The sequence below is a fragment of the Takifugu flavidus genome, chromosome 10, assembly GCF_003711565.1.
Source record: "Takifugu flavidus isolate HTHZ2018 chromosome 10, ASM371156v2, whole genome shotgun sequence".
NCBI classification, from domain to species: domain Eukaryota; kingdom Metazoa; phylum Chordata; class Actinopteri; order Tetraodontiformes; family Tetraodontidae; genus Takifugu; species Takifugu flavidus.
This window is the reverse complement of record NC_079529.1, coordinates 15,596,034-15,614,101: the sequence shown is the minus strand read 5'-3', so window position 1 is coordinate 15,614,101 and position 18,068 is coordinate 15,596,034. Positions and strand designations below refer to the sequence as shown.

General features: G+C 41.5%; 2 protein-coding genes across 7 annotated transcripts in view; one reads left to right on the top strand and one right to left on the bottom strand.

Annotated features, from left to right (window-relative positions):
- LOC130533151 (cytochrome P450 4B1) overlaps window positions 1–17,986 on the bottom strand; it is a 29,804-nt gene extending 11,818 nt beyond the window's left edge. For 3 of the 5 annotated variants that reach the window (XR_008952493.1, XR_008952494.1, XM_057046339.1), the window contains exons 1-10: window positions 17,658–17,986; window positions 17,300–17,444; window positions 17,159–17,203; window positions 16,927–17,054; window positions 16,550–16,674; window positions 15,919–16,070; window positions 15,698–15,804; window positions 14,975–15,165; window positions 14,747–14,880; window positions 12,406–12,470 (exon numbers count right to left, since the gene is read on the bottom strand). Coding sequence is in view for 3 of the 5 variants with exons in the window: in XM_057046339.1 (XP_056902319.1) it covers window positions 12,406–12,470; window positions 14,747–14,880; window positions 14,975–15,165; window positions 15,698–15,804; window positions 15,919–16,070; window positions 16,550–16,674; window positions 16,927–17,054; window positions 17,159–17,203; window positions 17,300–17,444; window positions 17,658–17,843 (1,278 nt within the window). In the remaining 2 variants the exon portion in view is untranslated. Of the gene's footprint in view, window positions 1–5,931; window positions 6,819–7,698; window positions 7,782–12,405; window positions 12,471–14,746; window positions 14,881–14,974; window positions 15,166–15,697; window positions 15,805–15,918; window positions 16,071–16,549; window positions 16,675–16,926; window positions 17,055–17,158; window positions 17,204–17,299; window positions 17,445–17,657 lie in introns of those variants that run through there. The other 2 variants (XM_057046338.1, XM_057046337.1) reach the window with 2 other exon arrangements.
- The window catches only part of LOC130533152 (mucin-5AC), a 39,608-nt gene that overhangs the window by 4,321 nt on the left and 17,219 nt on the right, over window positions 1–18,068 (top strand). The gene's annotated exons all lie outside the window — the stretch shown is intronic.

Sequence of the window (18,068 nt, the reverse complement as noted above, 5' to 3'; positions counted from 1 at the left end):
TAAAAGACTCTATATAAATAAAAATTGATTGATTGATTGATTGATTGATTGATTGATTGATTGATTGATTGATTGATTGATTGATTGATCCGAGCTTTGTGTGTACGCTTTATTACTGCCACGGTAGAAAAAGGATCTACCAATCCCAAGATGATAATGCCTCTCCTGTCGGCCTCTAAGGAAGGAGAAGAAGAGGGCGGATAATGAGAGGAATGGATGTGATCTCTACTTAGAGATGAACAGGGAGAATGTTGTGAAATATCACAAATTGCATTTTATGTTATTGCTATTTTAATAAAAGTAGAGTACTTTCATAGATAATACGAGAAGGATTAAAATGTGGTAAAGTGGAGTGTGGGAACGGATCTGTATGTGAGCATGTTAGTAAGAAGGAGTATAAAACATGATGTGGGAGATCAGCTTAGGGTAGGGTCCTCAGGCCTGTGCACCCGTCCTAGGCTGAGAACCACTCCAATATATTCAAAACATGTGCAATGTGGCTCGGCGAGCATGAACTTTCCCCTGCCTGTGTGAGAAATCTAACTGATGCAGTCTATGTAACTAGGATACACCTCCTGCTGTGTAATCATGCCTATTTTAATAAAAGAGACATTTAATGGGGAGGGGAGAGGAGTCTCCGGGACAGCGCGGCAGAGTACGTGTCTGATTGGAGCGCGACTCCCCCTGGCCAGGTGAAAAGTTTTCGAAGTCTGGTCTCAAGTTGTGGTGCACTTTGTTCGTGCGCCTGTCTGAGTACACTTCTGAGGATTTCAACGGCAGGAGTCGGGCACTCTGATACGGGCCGTCCGCTCCCTGTACGATCGGTGTCAGAGTTTGGTCCACATTGCTGGCAGTAAGTTGAACTTGTTTCCAGTGAGGGTCTCTGACGACTCGGCTGCTGTTGGCCTCATCACTGATGGGGACGATACGGAGTACAGGGAACTTATTCAGGAATTTGTGGACTGGAGCCTGCGGAACAACCTCCAGATCAACGCTGGCAAAACCAAGGAGCTGGTGGTGGACTTCCGCAGGCGTAACAACCCCCCGCCTGCACCAGTGAACATCCTGGGAACGGATGTTGACATGGAGGAGTCCTTCAAGTACCTGGGTGTTCACCTAAACAATAACCTGGACTGGACACACAACACAGACGCCCTTGTCAAGAAGTGCAATAGCAGATTGTTCCTGCTCAGGAGGCTGAGGTCTTTTAGAGTGCAGGGACCCCTCCTGAGGATCAGCCATCTTCTACGGGATTGTCTGCTGGTCCAGTAGCATCACGGACAGGGACAGGAAGAGGATGGCGAGACTGGTGAGGAGGGCCAGCTCTGTCCTGGGATGTCCCCTGTACTCGGTGGAGGTGGTGGGAAACGGGAGGATGATGGCTAAGCTGTCATCTATGTTGAACAACACGTCCCACCCCCTACAGGACACCCTGACAGCACTGGGCAGCTCCTTCAGTGAACGGCTGCTCCACCCTCGCTGTGTGAAGGAGAGGTATCGCAGATCTTTCCTGCCAGCTGCTGTCAGATTGCACAATACACATAACACCCGCTAGCACAATCTGAATATTCTATATTCTGATATGTATATTGTATTCACCCTCTGTACTATGTACAGGTATACAGAGGCCGAGTATCCATTTATCTGGATTATTGTAAATATACATCCTCTTTGTATATTCCAAATCCTATTCTATTCGATTTTATCTTATTTTTCTCTGCGTGCTCTTGCTGTTGTTGCACTGTAAATTTCCCCGTGTGGGAATCTGAATCTGAATCTGATCTCCGCCAGGGCTGCCCTTTGTCACTGATTCTGTTCATAACTTTTATGGCCGGCTGGGTAAAGAGAGAGGAGAAGGGGGAGGACAGGTAGACGATAGAATAGGTAGGAGAGGAGAGGAGAGGAGGAGAGGAGAGGAGAGGAGAGGAGAGGAGAGGAGAGAGAGAGGAGAGGAGAGGAGAGGAGAGGAGAAGTAGAGTGAAGGGGAGATAGAGGAGAGGAGAGGAGAGAAGGAGGAGAAGGGGAAAGAGGAGAGGAAGGGAGAGGAGAGCAGAGGAGAGGAGAGGAGAGGAGAGGAGAGGCACAGAGCACAGAAACACACACAAAAAGACGATATACAATCACTTCAGCGGGGCCGGAGGTCATTATGCAGCTCCGAAGGCGGCGATACCTGTAAATAAATAGAGAGGGGGGGGGGGGGGGGAGCAGAAAAACTACACAAGAATCAGCATAACAAGTCTGCTTGATGAGGAGGAGGAAAGGAGAGGAGAGGAGGAGAGGAGAGGAGAGGAAACCATGACCCAGTGGGGTGACAGAGGCCTGTCAGGTGATCATGTTTCTGGACCCCGGCAGCCTTGGCCTATAACAGCATATAATCAGCCTCCCGTACCTGGACAGGGAGCTGGTTCCATAGCAGGGGGGCCTGGTAGCTAAATGCTCGGCCCACCATTCTACTCCTAAAGACTCTGGGAACCACAAGTAGACCAGCATTGTGAGAGCGGAGCGGTCTATTGGGCTGATAAGGTATCACTAGCTCCTCCAGGTAGGATGGAGCGAGGCCTCTGAGGACTTGTAGGTCAAAAGAAGGGTTTTAAAAATTATGCTAAATTTAACGGGCAGCCAATAAAGCGACGCCATTATAGGAGTTATGTGATCTCTTTTGTCAATACCTGTCAGAACTCTGGCTGCAGCATTTTGGATCAACTTGAGGCTTCTTAAAGAGTTGTTTGGACACCCTGATAATAAAAAATTACAGTACAGTACAGAAGTGTCGGATAATTCAAATTTCTTTATGTTAATGAAAGAGTGAAACACTCCCACTGTAATATTTATTTCTAATTTTGTATTTCAGTTTTAGAGGACAATTTAATTTCTGGAAGTAAATCTCTCAAACTCACCTGCTATTTTATCAAAGAATCTGTTAGCTATCTGCCAAGCTAGAAATCAGCTCAGCTACGTCATAGTAAGGGCAGAATAATACCTATTCTTTTCTCCCCCTTTGTGATATATCGTCACAAAAACGAGTACAATGTCACAGTATTGATTCTCTAGAAATACAGGGTGTAAATAACCAACCGCACGAATTCAACACATTAAATACATACAATTTTTCACAACTATAAAAAAATTAAAAACATTTAAGAACACAAAGCTACGATTGCCCAAACACCGGTCCTAGTTGCACATGCTTAGAATTAAAAAACAAACAAACAAACAAACAAACAGCCTTTTAAATCTATTAAGTAAATATGGTTCTGTCTCAGCACTCACTGAGAACAGAAGGTACAGATAGAAAACACATCAGCAGGAAATAGTTCTGTTTGAAGTCTCTTGGGGCTTTGCACTGAGTACTGTCATTTGTCCCGTTTTCATTACTGGTGCACATAGGCCTTCCCAGTTGTCAGGTAGGACAACCTTTATTGGCTTTTCATCATCACATAGTGAAAATATATCTGCCAGTGGTCACATGGGCTTCATGTAAAGAGAGTAGAAGAACCTAACATACATGTTATTTCACCATTTGTGCCATATTTCCTGTTGACATTTAATTTTTGCTTTTGGCTTATTGGAGTAGATAAAGGCAGCTCCTGTAGTTCCTGTTTTTCCAGTATGTGATTGTGTCTTTTGCACATTGATGATTTTCACTTGGATTTGTTCATTATATGTGACATTTATCTTGCTGGCATATGTTAAATCATATCCTCCTGTTAGACAAAATGGATGTTCTATTCCTTCTGGGACCAGTATAACTGTTTGTGTGCATGTCTGAGGGCAGCGGCCTGGACAGTCATGCTCCACATTTGACCACACGCCTTGACGCCCTGATGCCAATTGTAACGTGCACTCAGCCAGGCAGGTGATTTCTCTGTCACATTTTCCGCCAATCACACCTGGAAAGGGCTGTAGGCTTGTGTAACATATTCTACAAGTCTGATCGTGTACTTCTCTGGCAAAGTATTTCATCCACTGGTAAAACACATTGTTGTCCCCTGCCTAGCACTTTCCCTATGCTGGCTAAACATTGACCTATTATGGTGGCCCATTATGGTTTGCGTTGTCTTTTCATCACCGTCAGTAATTTTGACACTGACTTTTTTGTCATTTGTCTGTGTTTTGGTTTACATACAACAATTACCTGAGCATTTCATTGTGATTACAACCACCCTTTCTGATTTTTTTTATTGTTCAGAATTTGGAAAGACATCTGTTTTTTTCATGATCTAGTCCTGAAATCAATGTTTGGTTGTGTATGATTGAGTTCACATATATGTGAGTTTAGTGACCTTGCTATCTGCCTATTTCTCATTTAGCTCTGCCGTTGGTCCAGCTGCTACTGCCCACTTGTTAAGCTGCTCATTCTGACTTTGCAACTGCCGATTTCCTGGGTTAAAGAATGTTGGTTTTAAATGTTTTGGTTGAAAAGAAACCAAATCAAAGTGATTACAGCCACTGCCCCCAGATCCACTATCAGCCTTCTAATCCGTGCCTTGATCTGACCAGGTAATCTTTGAGATTTTTATTATTTCTGAGTGCGGCAATTATTCTAAGATCATTATTGGGTTCAGGAGGTCAAAGCCATTCCTCGAGGGTTGAATTCAAGCCGGGATTTGCATCCTACCAGGCAGTAAATGCTTTCACCAAGGTAAATGAAACCCCAGGTGAAAGTGTTTACCTGTAGGACAAAAAGTCTGGCTTGGATCCAACCCTCGAACCCACCCCTGATCTAAGGTGTGGTTGAAGCTATGAGTTGGTTGGTTTATCTGCTGGAGGAAACCAACTGACTCAAGTAATGAAATAAAGCCATTTCTGAAGCTGTCATTTATAACGTCTATATGTATATTAAAGTCTCTAATAATAATGACTTTGTCCGTTTTAAGGACCAAGTCAGATAAGAAATCAGAGAACTTAGAAAGGAACTCTGAGATTTACAACTACAAACAAAAGTGGCTTTTCTGCCTTCCGGTTCAGATGGGTGATGCCAAGAGTCAGGCTTTCAAATGAACTGGAACTATGTTTTGGTCTAGGATTAATTAATAACTTGGAGTGATGACCAGTAACACAAGGAATATTATAATTAAGATGGGTAGGAGGTTTAAGCTAACATACTCCTCCTCCTGAAGCCAGGTTTTAGTTAGACGAAATAAATCAATGTGATGATCCACTATCAGGTCGTGCACTAACAGGGATTTGCACAAAAGAGATCTAATATTTAATAGTCCACATTTAATTGTGATGTCTCCAATCTGTGCTTAGGTATTATTTTTAATAAGATTATGGTGATTGACTGCTCCCCAGCTCTGTGCTTGGTGAACTTTTAACTGTGGAACAGAGACTAGCTCTATAGTGTTAAATATATTATTGTTGGTGGATGAGGGTTCTATGGAAGCAGCAGAGAGGTGTGTAAGACTACAACTCTGCATCCTGGTCTGGACCCTGGTTGTCAACAGATGTTCAACACAACCTGGACCAAGTCTAAACCAAAGTTCAGCTGGTGTAGTGATATTTTTTTCATTTACCGGTAATAGGAATAATTGTATTAATTTCCAAAGGCAAATTCAATTGCCTGTTAAATCATCAACTACTTGTAAAAAGCTAATTAGCCTAAAGGCTAAAGGTATGTAGGACCTATAACTGGATGGAGATCCAGCATCAAGAGAGACCAACATGGCTTGATTAATACTTTTTTGTCAAGCTATTGTGTAATGGTAGTAAACAAGCACTCCTAACCAAGTCCCACAAGCAAATTGTTGTGTAACATGAGCAAAAAAAACGTTTAATGCATTCTTCTACTTTACTTAAATAATACAATACATAATAAGCCAGTTCTTATAGTGAAAAGAGAATCAGATGTTCAAGATGTAGAATCAAAATCAGATCTGATAGGTACACCTTGACAAAGTGCCTCAAATTAGACAATAATGAGCCTCACCCTTATGCTTTAGTAAATAAAATTTAATAGCAAAGACTTGTAATTTTCCCCTTGTTGATTTCAATGTGAATTTAGTTAGGTAAAAGACAGCACACCATACTTGAGATACCACATATTCTAGATTTTTTAAATGAACACAATTTTGATGTTAGATCTGGAAATATAAAGAAAAGTTCATTATTGTGTGATAAATAGGGTGATTCTAACACATTTAGTCTTTAAGTCAAATGTATGCGCCCAAAGAATGATCCAACTGAATAATCAGGGTTTTTTTTTTTTTAAAAAGGACAAATAAGACAATTCCCTCACAAATGCATTAATCTTCACATGGTGGCAATAATTGTCGTTAATCATTAAGCCCCGAAGTTGGGTAAAAGGCAGAATATGGCCATCCAACCATGTTTGATTGTTTTTCCATACGAAGTCATGGTGGGAACCTCTTCCAGACCAAATAATTTAAAAAGTAATTCAACCAAATTTATACCTTGAACTATTTATTACAAACAAACCTGCTGCAATACTACAGTGCATGTTAAACATGAAAAGGATTGTAATCATTTTAAGTAAAAAAGACCTAAATCAGAAGAATCTTGTTACATTTTTATATTAATCTTTCTGTTTACATGTAAAACACTCAAAATACAATCAACTATGAGGAAACATCTAATCTGAACATTTTCACCAGTTTATACTGTTCTCTTAAGAAGTTGTTCTTCAATTTTGGTTGGCATTTTTGATTTTGATGTGGATGCCATTGAGTGAGCGAAGCACCAATCTAGGAATGATTTTGGGCTTCAGAGTGGGTTCTTCCAGCAGCTCATATTTCATTAATGTCATGGCTATCACCACCTTCATTTCATTCATGGCAAAGTTCTGACCAATGCAGTTCCTGTGGAAATTAAAAAAATAACTTTGTAAGTAGTATCATGGCTTCTTTACACTCATGAAAGCAAAGAAAATTGCAAAAAGCATATAAACAACAAACAATGACAGAGAAGACACAGTGTAAATGATGGCCTAATTACTGACATGAAATATGCAATTTAGTTCACAGGCCAATTTAATACAAGTGTTAATATTCTGACAGGTTTCAAAGAGATCAGACTTGAATCAAATCTTGATTGAATATATCATTGTCAGCCTGTTTTCCAATTTGACTCTGAGTGTCCACTAGGACTTATCTAGTTTCCTGCATTTATTTTACTTTCTCTGTTTAAAAACCTTCCAGGATCTGGACAACAAAAACATTGTCTCCTCAGACCAAAAGACACGGTGGCATCAGAAATTTGAATCTAGAAGAGATTATTGTTTTCCTCTTTCTCACTCAACAAAGATTTGACTGGAGTTTGTGGAATATTAACCATCTCAGTTGCTGTACAAACTGACTTCAAACATTAGCGATGTTTAGAGGGACTCCCTCACTTCTTGATCTTGAGTCACTGTGAAGACCACCTGCTTTGGCAGATTTTCACAAACCACCTCCCTGTTCCATTTCATAACAATACACTGCATTTAACTCAATAGCCTTGTTTTGATTCCCTGACTTAAGCTTTGGCTCCCTTTTTGGAATAGTTAAGATCATTTCCATATTTAATTAATTACATGATTTTAAATACGTTTTGTAAAAATGTAAAATTCTAAGAAATAAAACAGTTAAATAAAAAACATTGGAGCAAACAAGAATCTTTAGGTGTGTAACTGTTTTCACCAAAATACTAGACATTTATAATAAAACGGTAGGTGTAGGTGTAATAGTATAGGTGACAAACCGTGGTCCAGCAGAAAAAGGCACAAATGCATGAGGTGGCCTCTTGGAAATGTTTTCTGGTAGGAAACGCAGTGGATCGAAAACCTAATCAAAGAAATATAGCTTTGTAAATCACAATGCATATGAACCCATTTGTGCCTAAAAAATTTCAGAGTTGTAAGGCTTATCATTTTATCAGTTGGGTCCCTCTGGATCATATTTTGCATTTATTTTTATCAATTTTGTATTTTGTTTTGCAGAAAATAGCATTTTTATGACTGGCAATACTCCTATACCTCGGAATGAGCGGAACCATAAATGATAGTCATACCTGCTCGAACATCACCTGGGACAACAAGGTTTGCGGAAGCAGGGCTTTCTGATGTCAAATCGGTTACTGGAACAAGGCATTCATGGAGCAGGGCAGAGTACCCGATACTGATAGAGTGTTACTATGGGAGTAACCCCAGCGAGAAAGGGTACATGCAGAGGATGTGGGAGAATAGTAAATCAGAAGAGGTGTGCCCCCTGGTATAATTCACATATCAGGACCCTCAAGCAGAAAGCGCGCAGACTAGAAAGGAAGTGGCATTCTTGTAAAATAGACAACTATCATGTAGCCTGGAAAGACTGTCTATTAGTTTACAAAAAGGCCCTCCGTAAGGCTAGGGCAGCTTATTTTTCTTCTTTAATTGAGGAAAATAAGAACAACGCCAGGTTTCTTTTCAGCACTGTGGCCAAATTAACTAAGAGTCACAGTGCTTTAGATCCATGTATCCCTTCCCTTAGTGGTGAAGACTTCATGAGCTTCTTCACTGATAAAGTTCTAGCTATCAGAGAAAAAGCTAACCAGGCCATCCCAACAACTGGACCATCACCAGATGTGCTGACTGTGGGAACATACAGGTTCTCCAACGAGCCCTTAAACTCCTTCAGCCCTAGATATTTTTCTGAGGCATCATCGCTAATTCAGAAATCCAAATCCACCACGTGTCTTTTAGATCCCATCCCAACACACCTGTTGAAGGGTGTTTTACCACTGATAGGCAGCTCTATCCTGGACCAGATCAATTGTTCTTTAGTGACAGGTTATGTCACTACAAGGTGGCAGTGATTAACACGTTGCTTAAAAAACCATCACTGAATCCTGATGCCTAAGCAAATTACAGGCCGATACCCAACCTTCCTTTTATCTCTAAAATTCTTGAGAAGGTGGTGGTGACTCAGTTGCTGGAGCACCTGCAGAGAAACACCCTGTTTGATATGTTTCAATCAGGCTTTAGAGCTCATCACAGTACAGAAACAGCACTTTTTAAAGTTACTAATGATCTTCTTATAGCTTCAGATCATGGACTGGTCTCTATGCTGATTCTGCTGAACCAAACTCAGTCCTCGAGGGCCATGATCCTGACGGGTTTTCTATCCCACTGAATGCATTTTCAGCCTGGTAGGACAGAAAACCCGGCAGGATCGTGGCCCTCGAGGACTGAGTTTGACACATGTGCATTAGAGCTCACCACAGCACAGAAATGGCACTTCTTAAAGTTACTAATGATCTTCTCATACCTTCAGATCATGGACTGGTCTCTATGCTGGTTCTGCTGGACCTCAGTGCTGCTTTTGATACAGTTGATCACAGCATCCTGCTACATAGACTGGAACATGTGATTGGGATTAAAGGAACAGCACTAGACTGGTTTAGATCATATTTATCTGATAGATAGCAGTTTGCTCATGTCCATGGTGTTCCCTCCTCATACAGTAGGGTTAGCCATGGAGTTCCTCAAGGTTCTGTACTTGGACCAATCCTCTTTACCTTGTACATGCTTCCCTTAGGGAACATTATTCGGCAGCATGGGATAAATTTTTGTTGTTAGGCTGATGACACTCAGCTTTATTTATCCATGAAACCAGAGGAGACAGAGAAGTTAGTGAAGCTCCAGACCTGTCTTAAAGACATAAAGTCCTGGATGTCTTCAAATTTCCTCCTTCTTAACCCAAGAAAAAACTGAGGTCGTGGTGTTTGGTCCTGAACCTCTCAGGGATAGATTAGATCATATGATCACTCTAGATGATATCTCATTAACATCTAGTCTCTCTGTGAGGAATCTAGGAGTAACTTTTGATGAAAATCTCTCCTTCAACTCACACATTAAATTAGTCTCTCGAAGTGCCTTTTTTCACCTGAGGAACATCACAAAAATTAGGAAGCTACTGACGCGGCATGATGCTGAAAAGTTAATTCAGGCTTTTGTTACTTCCAAGCTGGACTATTGTAATTCTTTATTATCAGGGTGTCCAAACAACTCTTTAAGAAGCCTCCAGTTGATCCAAAATGCTGCAGCCAGAGTTCTGACAGGTATTGACAAAAGAGATCACATAACTCCAGTAATGGCGTCTCTTCATTGGCTGCCTGTTAAATTTAGAATAATTTTTAAAACCCTTCTTTTGACCTACAAGGTCCTCAGAGGCCTCGCTCCATCCTACCTGGAGGGGCTAGTGACACCTTACCAGCCCAATAGACCGCTCCGCTCTCAGAATGCTGGTCTACTTGTGGTTCCCAGAGTTTCTAGGAGTAGAATGGGGGGCCGAGCATTTAGCTACCAGGCCCCCCTGCTATGGAACCAGCTCCCTGTCCAGGTACGGGAGGCTGATTCCATCGCTACTTTTAAGATCAGACTTAAAACTTACCTCTTTGAAAAAGCTTATTGTTACTAATTCTGTAGTTCCAGTTACTATTATAGACAGACAAATAATCATACTTAGGGGGTCGTCTAATCATTAGGTTAACATCTTAGCTATGCTGTTAAAGGGCAAGGCTGCCAGGGTCCAGAAACATGATCACCTGACAGGCCTCTGTCACCCCACTGGGTCATGGTTTCCTCTCCTCTCCTCTCCTCTCCTGACCTTGTCCCCACTTACCCACTCGGCCCGCGGCTTGCATAAATAGTGTATTTTTGTATGTGTTTCTGTGCTCTGTGCCTCTCCTCGCCTCTGCTCTACATTCTATCATCTACCTGTCCTCCCCCCTCTCCTCTCTGTCTACCCAGCCAGCCATCAGCAGGAGGGTCCCCCTACATGAGCCCGGTCATGCTCAAGGTTTCTTCCTGTTAAGGGGAGTTTTTCCTTGCCACTGTTGCTAGTTGGGGGTTAGGCCCTGAGATTCTGGAAAGCGCCTTGAAACAATTTTGATTGTAAAAGACGCTATATAAATAAAGATTGATTTGATTTTAATTTGGTTACTTCAAAACCCCACATCCTCACTGACTAACAAGCAACTCTTAGCTCAGTGTTCCAATATTTGTAATACGAAGTTGCTATGACAGCTAGAGATTGATGAGGTACAGTGTTGTACCTCATCCACGGTATAAATGTGCTACAGCAAAGGGGAGCCAGGATGCCAGGTCAACTTGGAGGTGGTTTCACCATCACCCCCAAAAATCGAGATTGGGTACAAAGCCAACAACAGTCATACTACAGACGTTTGGCTACAAGATGAAAAGCCAGCCATGGAGGAGAAATCTAGAGGCAAAAATTGTGCTGTCACAGAAAGAAGTTGATTGCAACTGATGGGGTTGAACTACCTGAAGGCAACATCACAGATGTGCAGAATAGTTACAAATACCTGCGGATCCCACAGGAAAAAGGTAACCACGAGGAGGCAGCTAGGAGGTCAGCCAAAGCTTAATACCTACAGGGCAGGTCCTGAAAAGTCAGCTGAGTGATAAGAATAAGATCCAGGCCATAAACCCCTGCCAGTAATCAGATACCCTGCTGGCATAATACCCTGGCAACTGGAAGAGATACAAGCCACTGACATCAAGACAAGAAAGCTCCTTACCATGCAAGTCCAGCGTCCTGAGCCTGTACATTAAGTGAAAGGAAGGGGGCCAAAGACTAGTAAGTGTTCAAACTACTGTCCAGGAGGATACAACAAGCCTCTGAGGCCCCTGCATGGTATGCACCACTGACAAATTGAGGAAGTGGCTGATATTGAGAAAACCTACCATTGGCTGGAAAAGGCCGGACTGAAAGACAGCACAGAGGCACGTCTCATGGCTGCACAAGAACAGGCCCTATACACCGGAGCAATAGAGGCTATCATACCAGACAAGACCCCAGGTGTAGGCTGTGTGGAGACGCCCCTGAAACCGTCCAGCATATCACAGCAGGGGCAGTGTTTGAAACTATCAGAATTTATTTAGCTAGAATGAGTATTCTAAGAGGACTTGAATGAACCATTGTTCATCAGTCTACAATTTTAAATAAGTACATTAGGAGAAGTCCTGTAGACAGTGTTTTCCTTTAGTTAGCAACAAGCTATGTGCCTACTTGCAAGTTTTGTTGCCACCTACAGAAATAGGTCCATAAGCAAAAAAAACATGAGAAATTTATGAAAATTACTTTTTTCCAGGAACATCTGCCATTTTTTGAGCCAGAAGGAGCAGGAAGCAAATGATGTCAAGCAATAGAAATCACTTGGGAACGATTTGTTTAAAAAATTAAAAACTTTGTTTAAGTTGTCTACTAGTATATAATTGTAAAAAGTTGCATTAGTACCTTTAACATTTTGTGATGTGAGTCAAAAATGACAGTGATACACTTTGGCAACAAAGTGTAAATAAAATGGGTTAACATCCTTAAGATATAATAATCAATGTCATAAGTCTAATTTTCCTAAATGTCATTGGCTGAAAATGTACCATCTCCTTTTATTGAGCAGACTCACATTAGGATTTTCCCATATACTTGCATTCCTGTGAATTCCAAACACACTTGTTCCAATTCGACTTTCTAGGACAAATAAAGACAACATAATTAGTGTTGACGTTGTTGCATTGACATGTAAAGTGTAATGTATGTAATACTAATATGATCAGTATTATTTAAGTCATTTAAAGCAGCAGTCAGTTATAACAGGTAACAATTAACCATTTAAGACAACCTCTATCTGTATAATCTTAAAGCTTCTAATAGGACAAATATATAAATATGTTAAAACATCCATCCATCTTCCACCGTTTATCCGGGTCGGGTTGCGGGGGCAGCAGCCTGAGCAGAGAGGCCCAGACTTCCCTCTCCCCAGCTACTTCTTCCAGCTCATCCGGGGGGATCCCCAGGCATTCCCAGATGAGAGACGTAGTCTCTCCAGCGTGTCCTGGGTCTTCCCGGGGGCCTCCTACCGGAGGGATATGCCCTGAACACCTCACCGGGGAGGCGTCCAGGGGGCATCCTGACTAGATGCCCAAGCCACCTCATCTGGTTCCTCTCAACGCGGAGGAGCAGCGGCTATACTCCGAGCTCCTCCTGGATGGTGGAGCTTCTCACCCTATCTCTAAGGGAGAGCCCAGCCACCTTACGGAGGAAGCTCATTTCGGTCGCTTGTACCTGTGATCTTGTTCTTTCAGTCATTACCCAAAGCTCATGACCATAGGTGAGGGTAGAAATGAAGATCGACCGGTAATAGAGAGCTTCGCCTTTTGGCTCAGCTCTCTCTTCACCACAACGGACCAGTGCAGAGTCCGCATTACTGCTGATGCCGCGTCTCGTGAACAAGACCCCGAGGTACTTGAACTCCTCCACTTGGGGCAGGATCTCCTCCTCGGAGAAGGCACTCCACCTTTTTCCAACTGAGGACCATGGCTTCGGATTTGGAGGTGCTGATTTTCATCCCAGCTGCTTCACACTCGGCGGTGAACCGAGCCAGTGATAGTTGGAGGTCATGGGCCGATGACGCCAACAGGACCACATCATCTGCAAAGAGCAGAGAACTGATTCTGAGGTCACCAAACTGGACCCCCTCAACACCATGACTGCGCCTAGAAATTCTGTCCACAAAAGTTATGAACAGAATTGGTGACAAAGGGCAGCCCTGGTGGAGACCAATCCTCACTAAAAACGAGTTCGTCACTGCCAGCAATGCAGACCAAACTCTGACACCGATCGTACAGGGATAGGACGGCCCGTATCAGGGGGCCCGACACCCCATACTCTCGGAGGACTCCCCACAGGGGACACGGTCGAATGCCTTCTCCAAGTCCACAAAACACATGTGGACTAGTTGGGCACACTCCCATGCACCCTCAAAGACCCTGCTGAGGGTGTAGAGCTGGTCCACCATTCCACGCCCAGGATGAAAACCACATTACTCCTGAATCCGAGGTTCGACTATCCGGCCGACCTTCCTCTCCAGTATCCCTGAATAGACCTTACCAGGGAGGCTGAGGAGTGTGATCCCCCTATAGTTGGAGCACACCCTCCAGTCCCCCTTCTTGCCACAATCTCCATGCAATTTTACAGAGTCGTGTGAACCACGACAGCCCTACAACATCCAGAGCCTTAAGGAACTCCGGGCGGATCTCATCCACCCCTGGGGCCCTGTGTGAGGGTGAAGTTTTGTCACCATTGGCAACTCCAGAGTGGTAGAGAGTCAAACCCCTCTCGAGAAGACTGGTTCCAGATCCCTTGCTATGCGTCGAGGTGAGGCCGACTATAGCTAGTCGGAACTTCTCAACCTCGCACACCAGCTCAGGCTCCTTTCCCATCAGAGAGGTGACATTCCATGTTTCTGCAGCCGGGGATCAGACCACCGAGGTCCCTGCCTTCAGCCGCCACCCAACACACAATACACCCGACCCCCTTGGCCCCTCCTGCAGGTGGTGAACCCCCGGGAAGGAGGTCCCATGTTGCCTCTTCGGGCTGTGCCAGGCCGGACTCCATGGGCAGAGATCCGGCCACCAGGAATCAATAATTTTGCTCATCATTAGGGGGTCCTGGGCTGCGCTTTGTCCGTTATGTTATGTCTTTCTGTTTGTATGTTACATTTGTCTGTTTGTCTTTTGCTGTTGAAAATGAATATTTGTTACTATTCTGAAGTGGTTAGACAAGAAGACCAATCAGGCAATGCATAACAAAAGAAACCTTAAAGATAACCAATGCAAGAATTATTTTCTTCACGACAACTCGGCTCAAGTTAATATTTAATCTTGAAAGGTGCAGTAGGTTTACAATTATGAGCAGTCTACTGTACATTAGTAAAAAAATTTAAATTAAATTAAAATGTAACAAACCAGCTGGCAACGTCCTTCCATCAAAAAAAGTAATGGGTTTGGTGGTTTTTCTGGATATTCCTGGTACTGGAGGGTGCATGCGGAGAGACTCTTTAATGCACATTGTAGTGTATGGAATTTTGTTGAGATCCTCCCTTAGAATGAGACAGAAACAGGGTGTTGTCAGAATTCTGCACTTGGAAAATTGTGGCAGTGTCAATTTGTTATATTTTCAAAGTAAAAGCTGACCAGTCCATAGTGTCCTTGCCATGCAAGACTTGCATGATCTCCTTCCTACACAGTTTCTGGTGCTTTGGATGGCAGGCCAAATTATACAGGAGAAAAGAGATACCACTGGCAGTAGTGTCATGGCCTTCAAACATGAATGTGTCCACTTCTGCTCGAATATCTTCATCCAAGAGACCCTGTTGATTTTCATCCTGCAAAAATCAAATATTTGTTGACAATACTGATTAAACTGCCACTGGTGTTTTTAATACCAACACAAACACCCCAAATTTATATTTCAGACAGAAAAAAAGAAAAATTGTAATATTCTGACTGGTTTTATTTAAATATGAGTTTAAAAGCTGTTGCTGTGTTTCTTAAGAACAATCTTCATATCATATTCACCCAGTTTGACAATTGACCACTCAACTAATGGAAGATTTTTTAGGTTTACAGTCAACATCATTGTTTGAGTTAAATTAATAACATTACAGCTAAATTAACAGCCAGAGTAACTTCTTGTCATGGTAGACACTAATATTCTCAGATTTAAGCATGTTAACAGTAATATTTTGTCTTATATCATCACTGTATTGATTTTGGAATGCACTCTGCTTGTTTTTTCAGCAGCACTTTTTTTAAATCTTGGCTCTACAAAATTCTGGAGCAGTCTTCATCTTAATTTGGACATTTTTTACACTAATTTTGGAGAACAGTGTGGTTTTCTAGGGAAAAAAGACTCACTTTTGCAAACAGGAGAATGTCCAGAAAATCCAAGTTTCTCTTGGCCTGTATGCGCTCCAGCTCCTTTTCTTTCTTTAGTGCTTCTCTTCTCTTTTTGATTACTTCTTCTTCAAAAGGCAAGATTATGAATATTGAATAGCACACCAATGTGTAAAACATAAACCAAAATATATGCACACCTATTATTGTTCAGATTACTAAATCCTGTTTTTGGTTCTTACCTGTATGACTGTGAGCAACCATACAAGCTTTTCTGTATCTGAAACCATGGGGGCTGAGGTAGAAGATAAGGTCATTGTGGTATGGAAATATCCTGAATCGCAGATTGATCAAATTGCTGAGTTCATACACTGCTTTAATGTAGGTGTTTTTTCTGAAATAAGGACACATGTTAAAATATACAATTTTTTGCAAGACAGCTTTGTGAGCAAAGAAATAAATAGCAAGAAATCACAATTAATATTTAAAAGAAATATAATCTTGCATTATCAGAAATGTCCTGTGGTGTCTTACATAATGCTAAGAATCATGCTGCTATTTGTGTAGAAATTGTAGTGTATGTTATTTATTTAATAACAAGTACCAAATTTTGTATTTTAGAGCTAGTTTGTTTAATTTGAACTGCCATATATTTTCACAATACCCTTAATCTTTACATTTACAATTAACATATTGTGGTAGCATTGCAAACACCCCAAATTGGTCATATGTGAGCAACCATTAAAGTAAAAATTAAATATACTAAACTGACTTTTGACAATTCAATCTTCAGTCAAACTGAGAGTCTGCTGTTCATGTGTTTTTTTTAATAGATACACTAATGACAATAACTTAATAAACAGGTGCACTCACCTCTCAGTTTGACAGTTACTGTCATAACTAAATGCACAATTTAAGATGGTATCCAGTGTCATGAGGCTCACATATTCAAATACTTCAAGGGGTTTGTTGGTCTTTGCATAACTTTCCCATTTGTCCTACAGGCCAAAGAATGAACAATTATGGCAAAATAAATATCTGCAGGAGCAGACACACTGAGCAGTGTTATTATTAAGACACTAAGCAGTTGAACTATTTTATTTTCTTATTTTAGTTTAGCACACGCTTTTCTCCAAAGTGACTTACAGTGTACTATCAAGCTACCATGCCAGAGTTGTGTGCATAAAATAGTACCTTACAGTCCTAAATGGAACTCCATTAATTAATGGACAGAATAATGATTTACATACCAGCATAGTTTTAGTAGAATGTGCCATCAATTTTACATAAGGTTTTAAAACATCATAATGAAACCCTGGGGTCAAGAGTCGTCTGTGTCGAAACCACTTCTGACCCTGTGACACTAGTAATCCATTCCCTGATGAGAATGATTAACAGTGTGTCATTGAATAAGCCAACAACAAAAGGACAAAAGGAAAAATTCTGTAACGATATGGTGTAATAGACAGAAAACAGTCTTACCGATCCAGTTCTGAATAAAACTATATGCAAGATCATCTTTCGGCTCTGTGGGAATTAAATGAAAGATTGTTAGAATTACATGTACAATTATCCAATCATTTTTTGTCTTATATTTAATGTGCTGAAATTAACTTTACGCACCTGTTGATGCTAGGATAGTTTTCACATATTCTGGATGGTGAATGTTTAGGAAACAAACAAAGGGTCCAAACCATAAAGGAAAACAGTAAGGGTACTTTTGTCCAAATTTCACCAACTTGTCCAAGTCATTCCCATCTTGTTTAAACTGAAATAAACTTGGAAGCTGTTAGTACTGCAGCTGCAAATACAGTTATATACAGTATGTATTTACTTGACAAGTGCATTCACTAAAGTCTGTGTCTCTGATTAAGTAATGACAAAAAAGAGTGTTATAATTAAACCCAAAGATTTTCTGCAATGTGATGTTTACAGTGACAGCTTTAATGTATATTTATTTTACAATCAGCAGTCAACTTACCTCTAATATGTTTCCAAAAAGCCAATGTCCCGGTGGTCCTGGAAACGATTCAAAGTTTCGGATCAGAGCCCTCTTTTGCATGAGCAAGACAGTTAATTTATAGAGAACAATGGCGAGACAAAACAATGCCAACAGTTGATACAAATGAGACCAGCCCAGCACCACCAGTGCTCTTGTTATTTCCATTCCGACCTTAGTAGAATTCTCCGACTACAAGGAAACCCAAGGGGCAAATCTAATCAACGTCAGATTTGTTTTTGTCAGTGGAGCAGGACAACTTTCAACAAGTATTACATAATCAGGAAGCTGTGGGCGGAGCGTGCCGGTTGCCCAATGAAAGTGAATGTACGCTGCTGCCAGGAAGTTATTTATTCTATTTTTTTTTAAGCAAGTTAAATATTAGATGTTTTG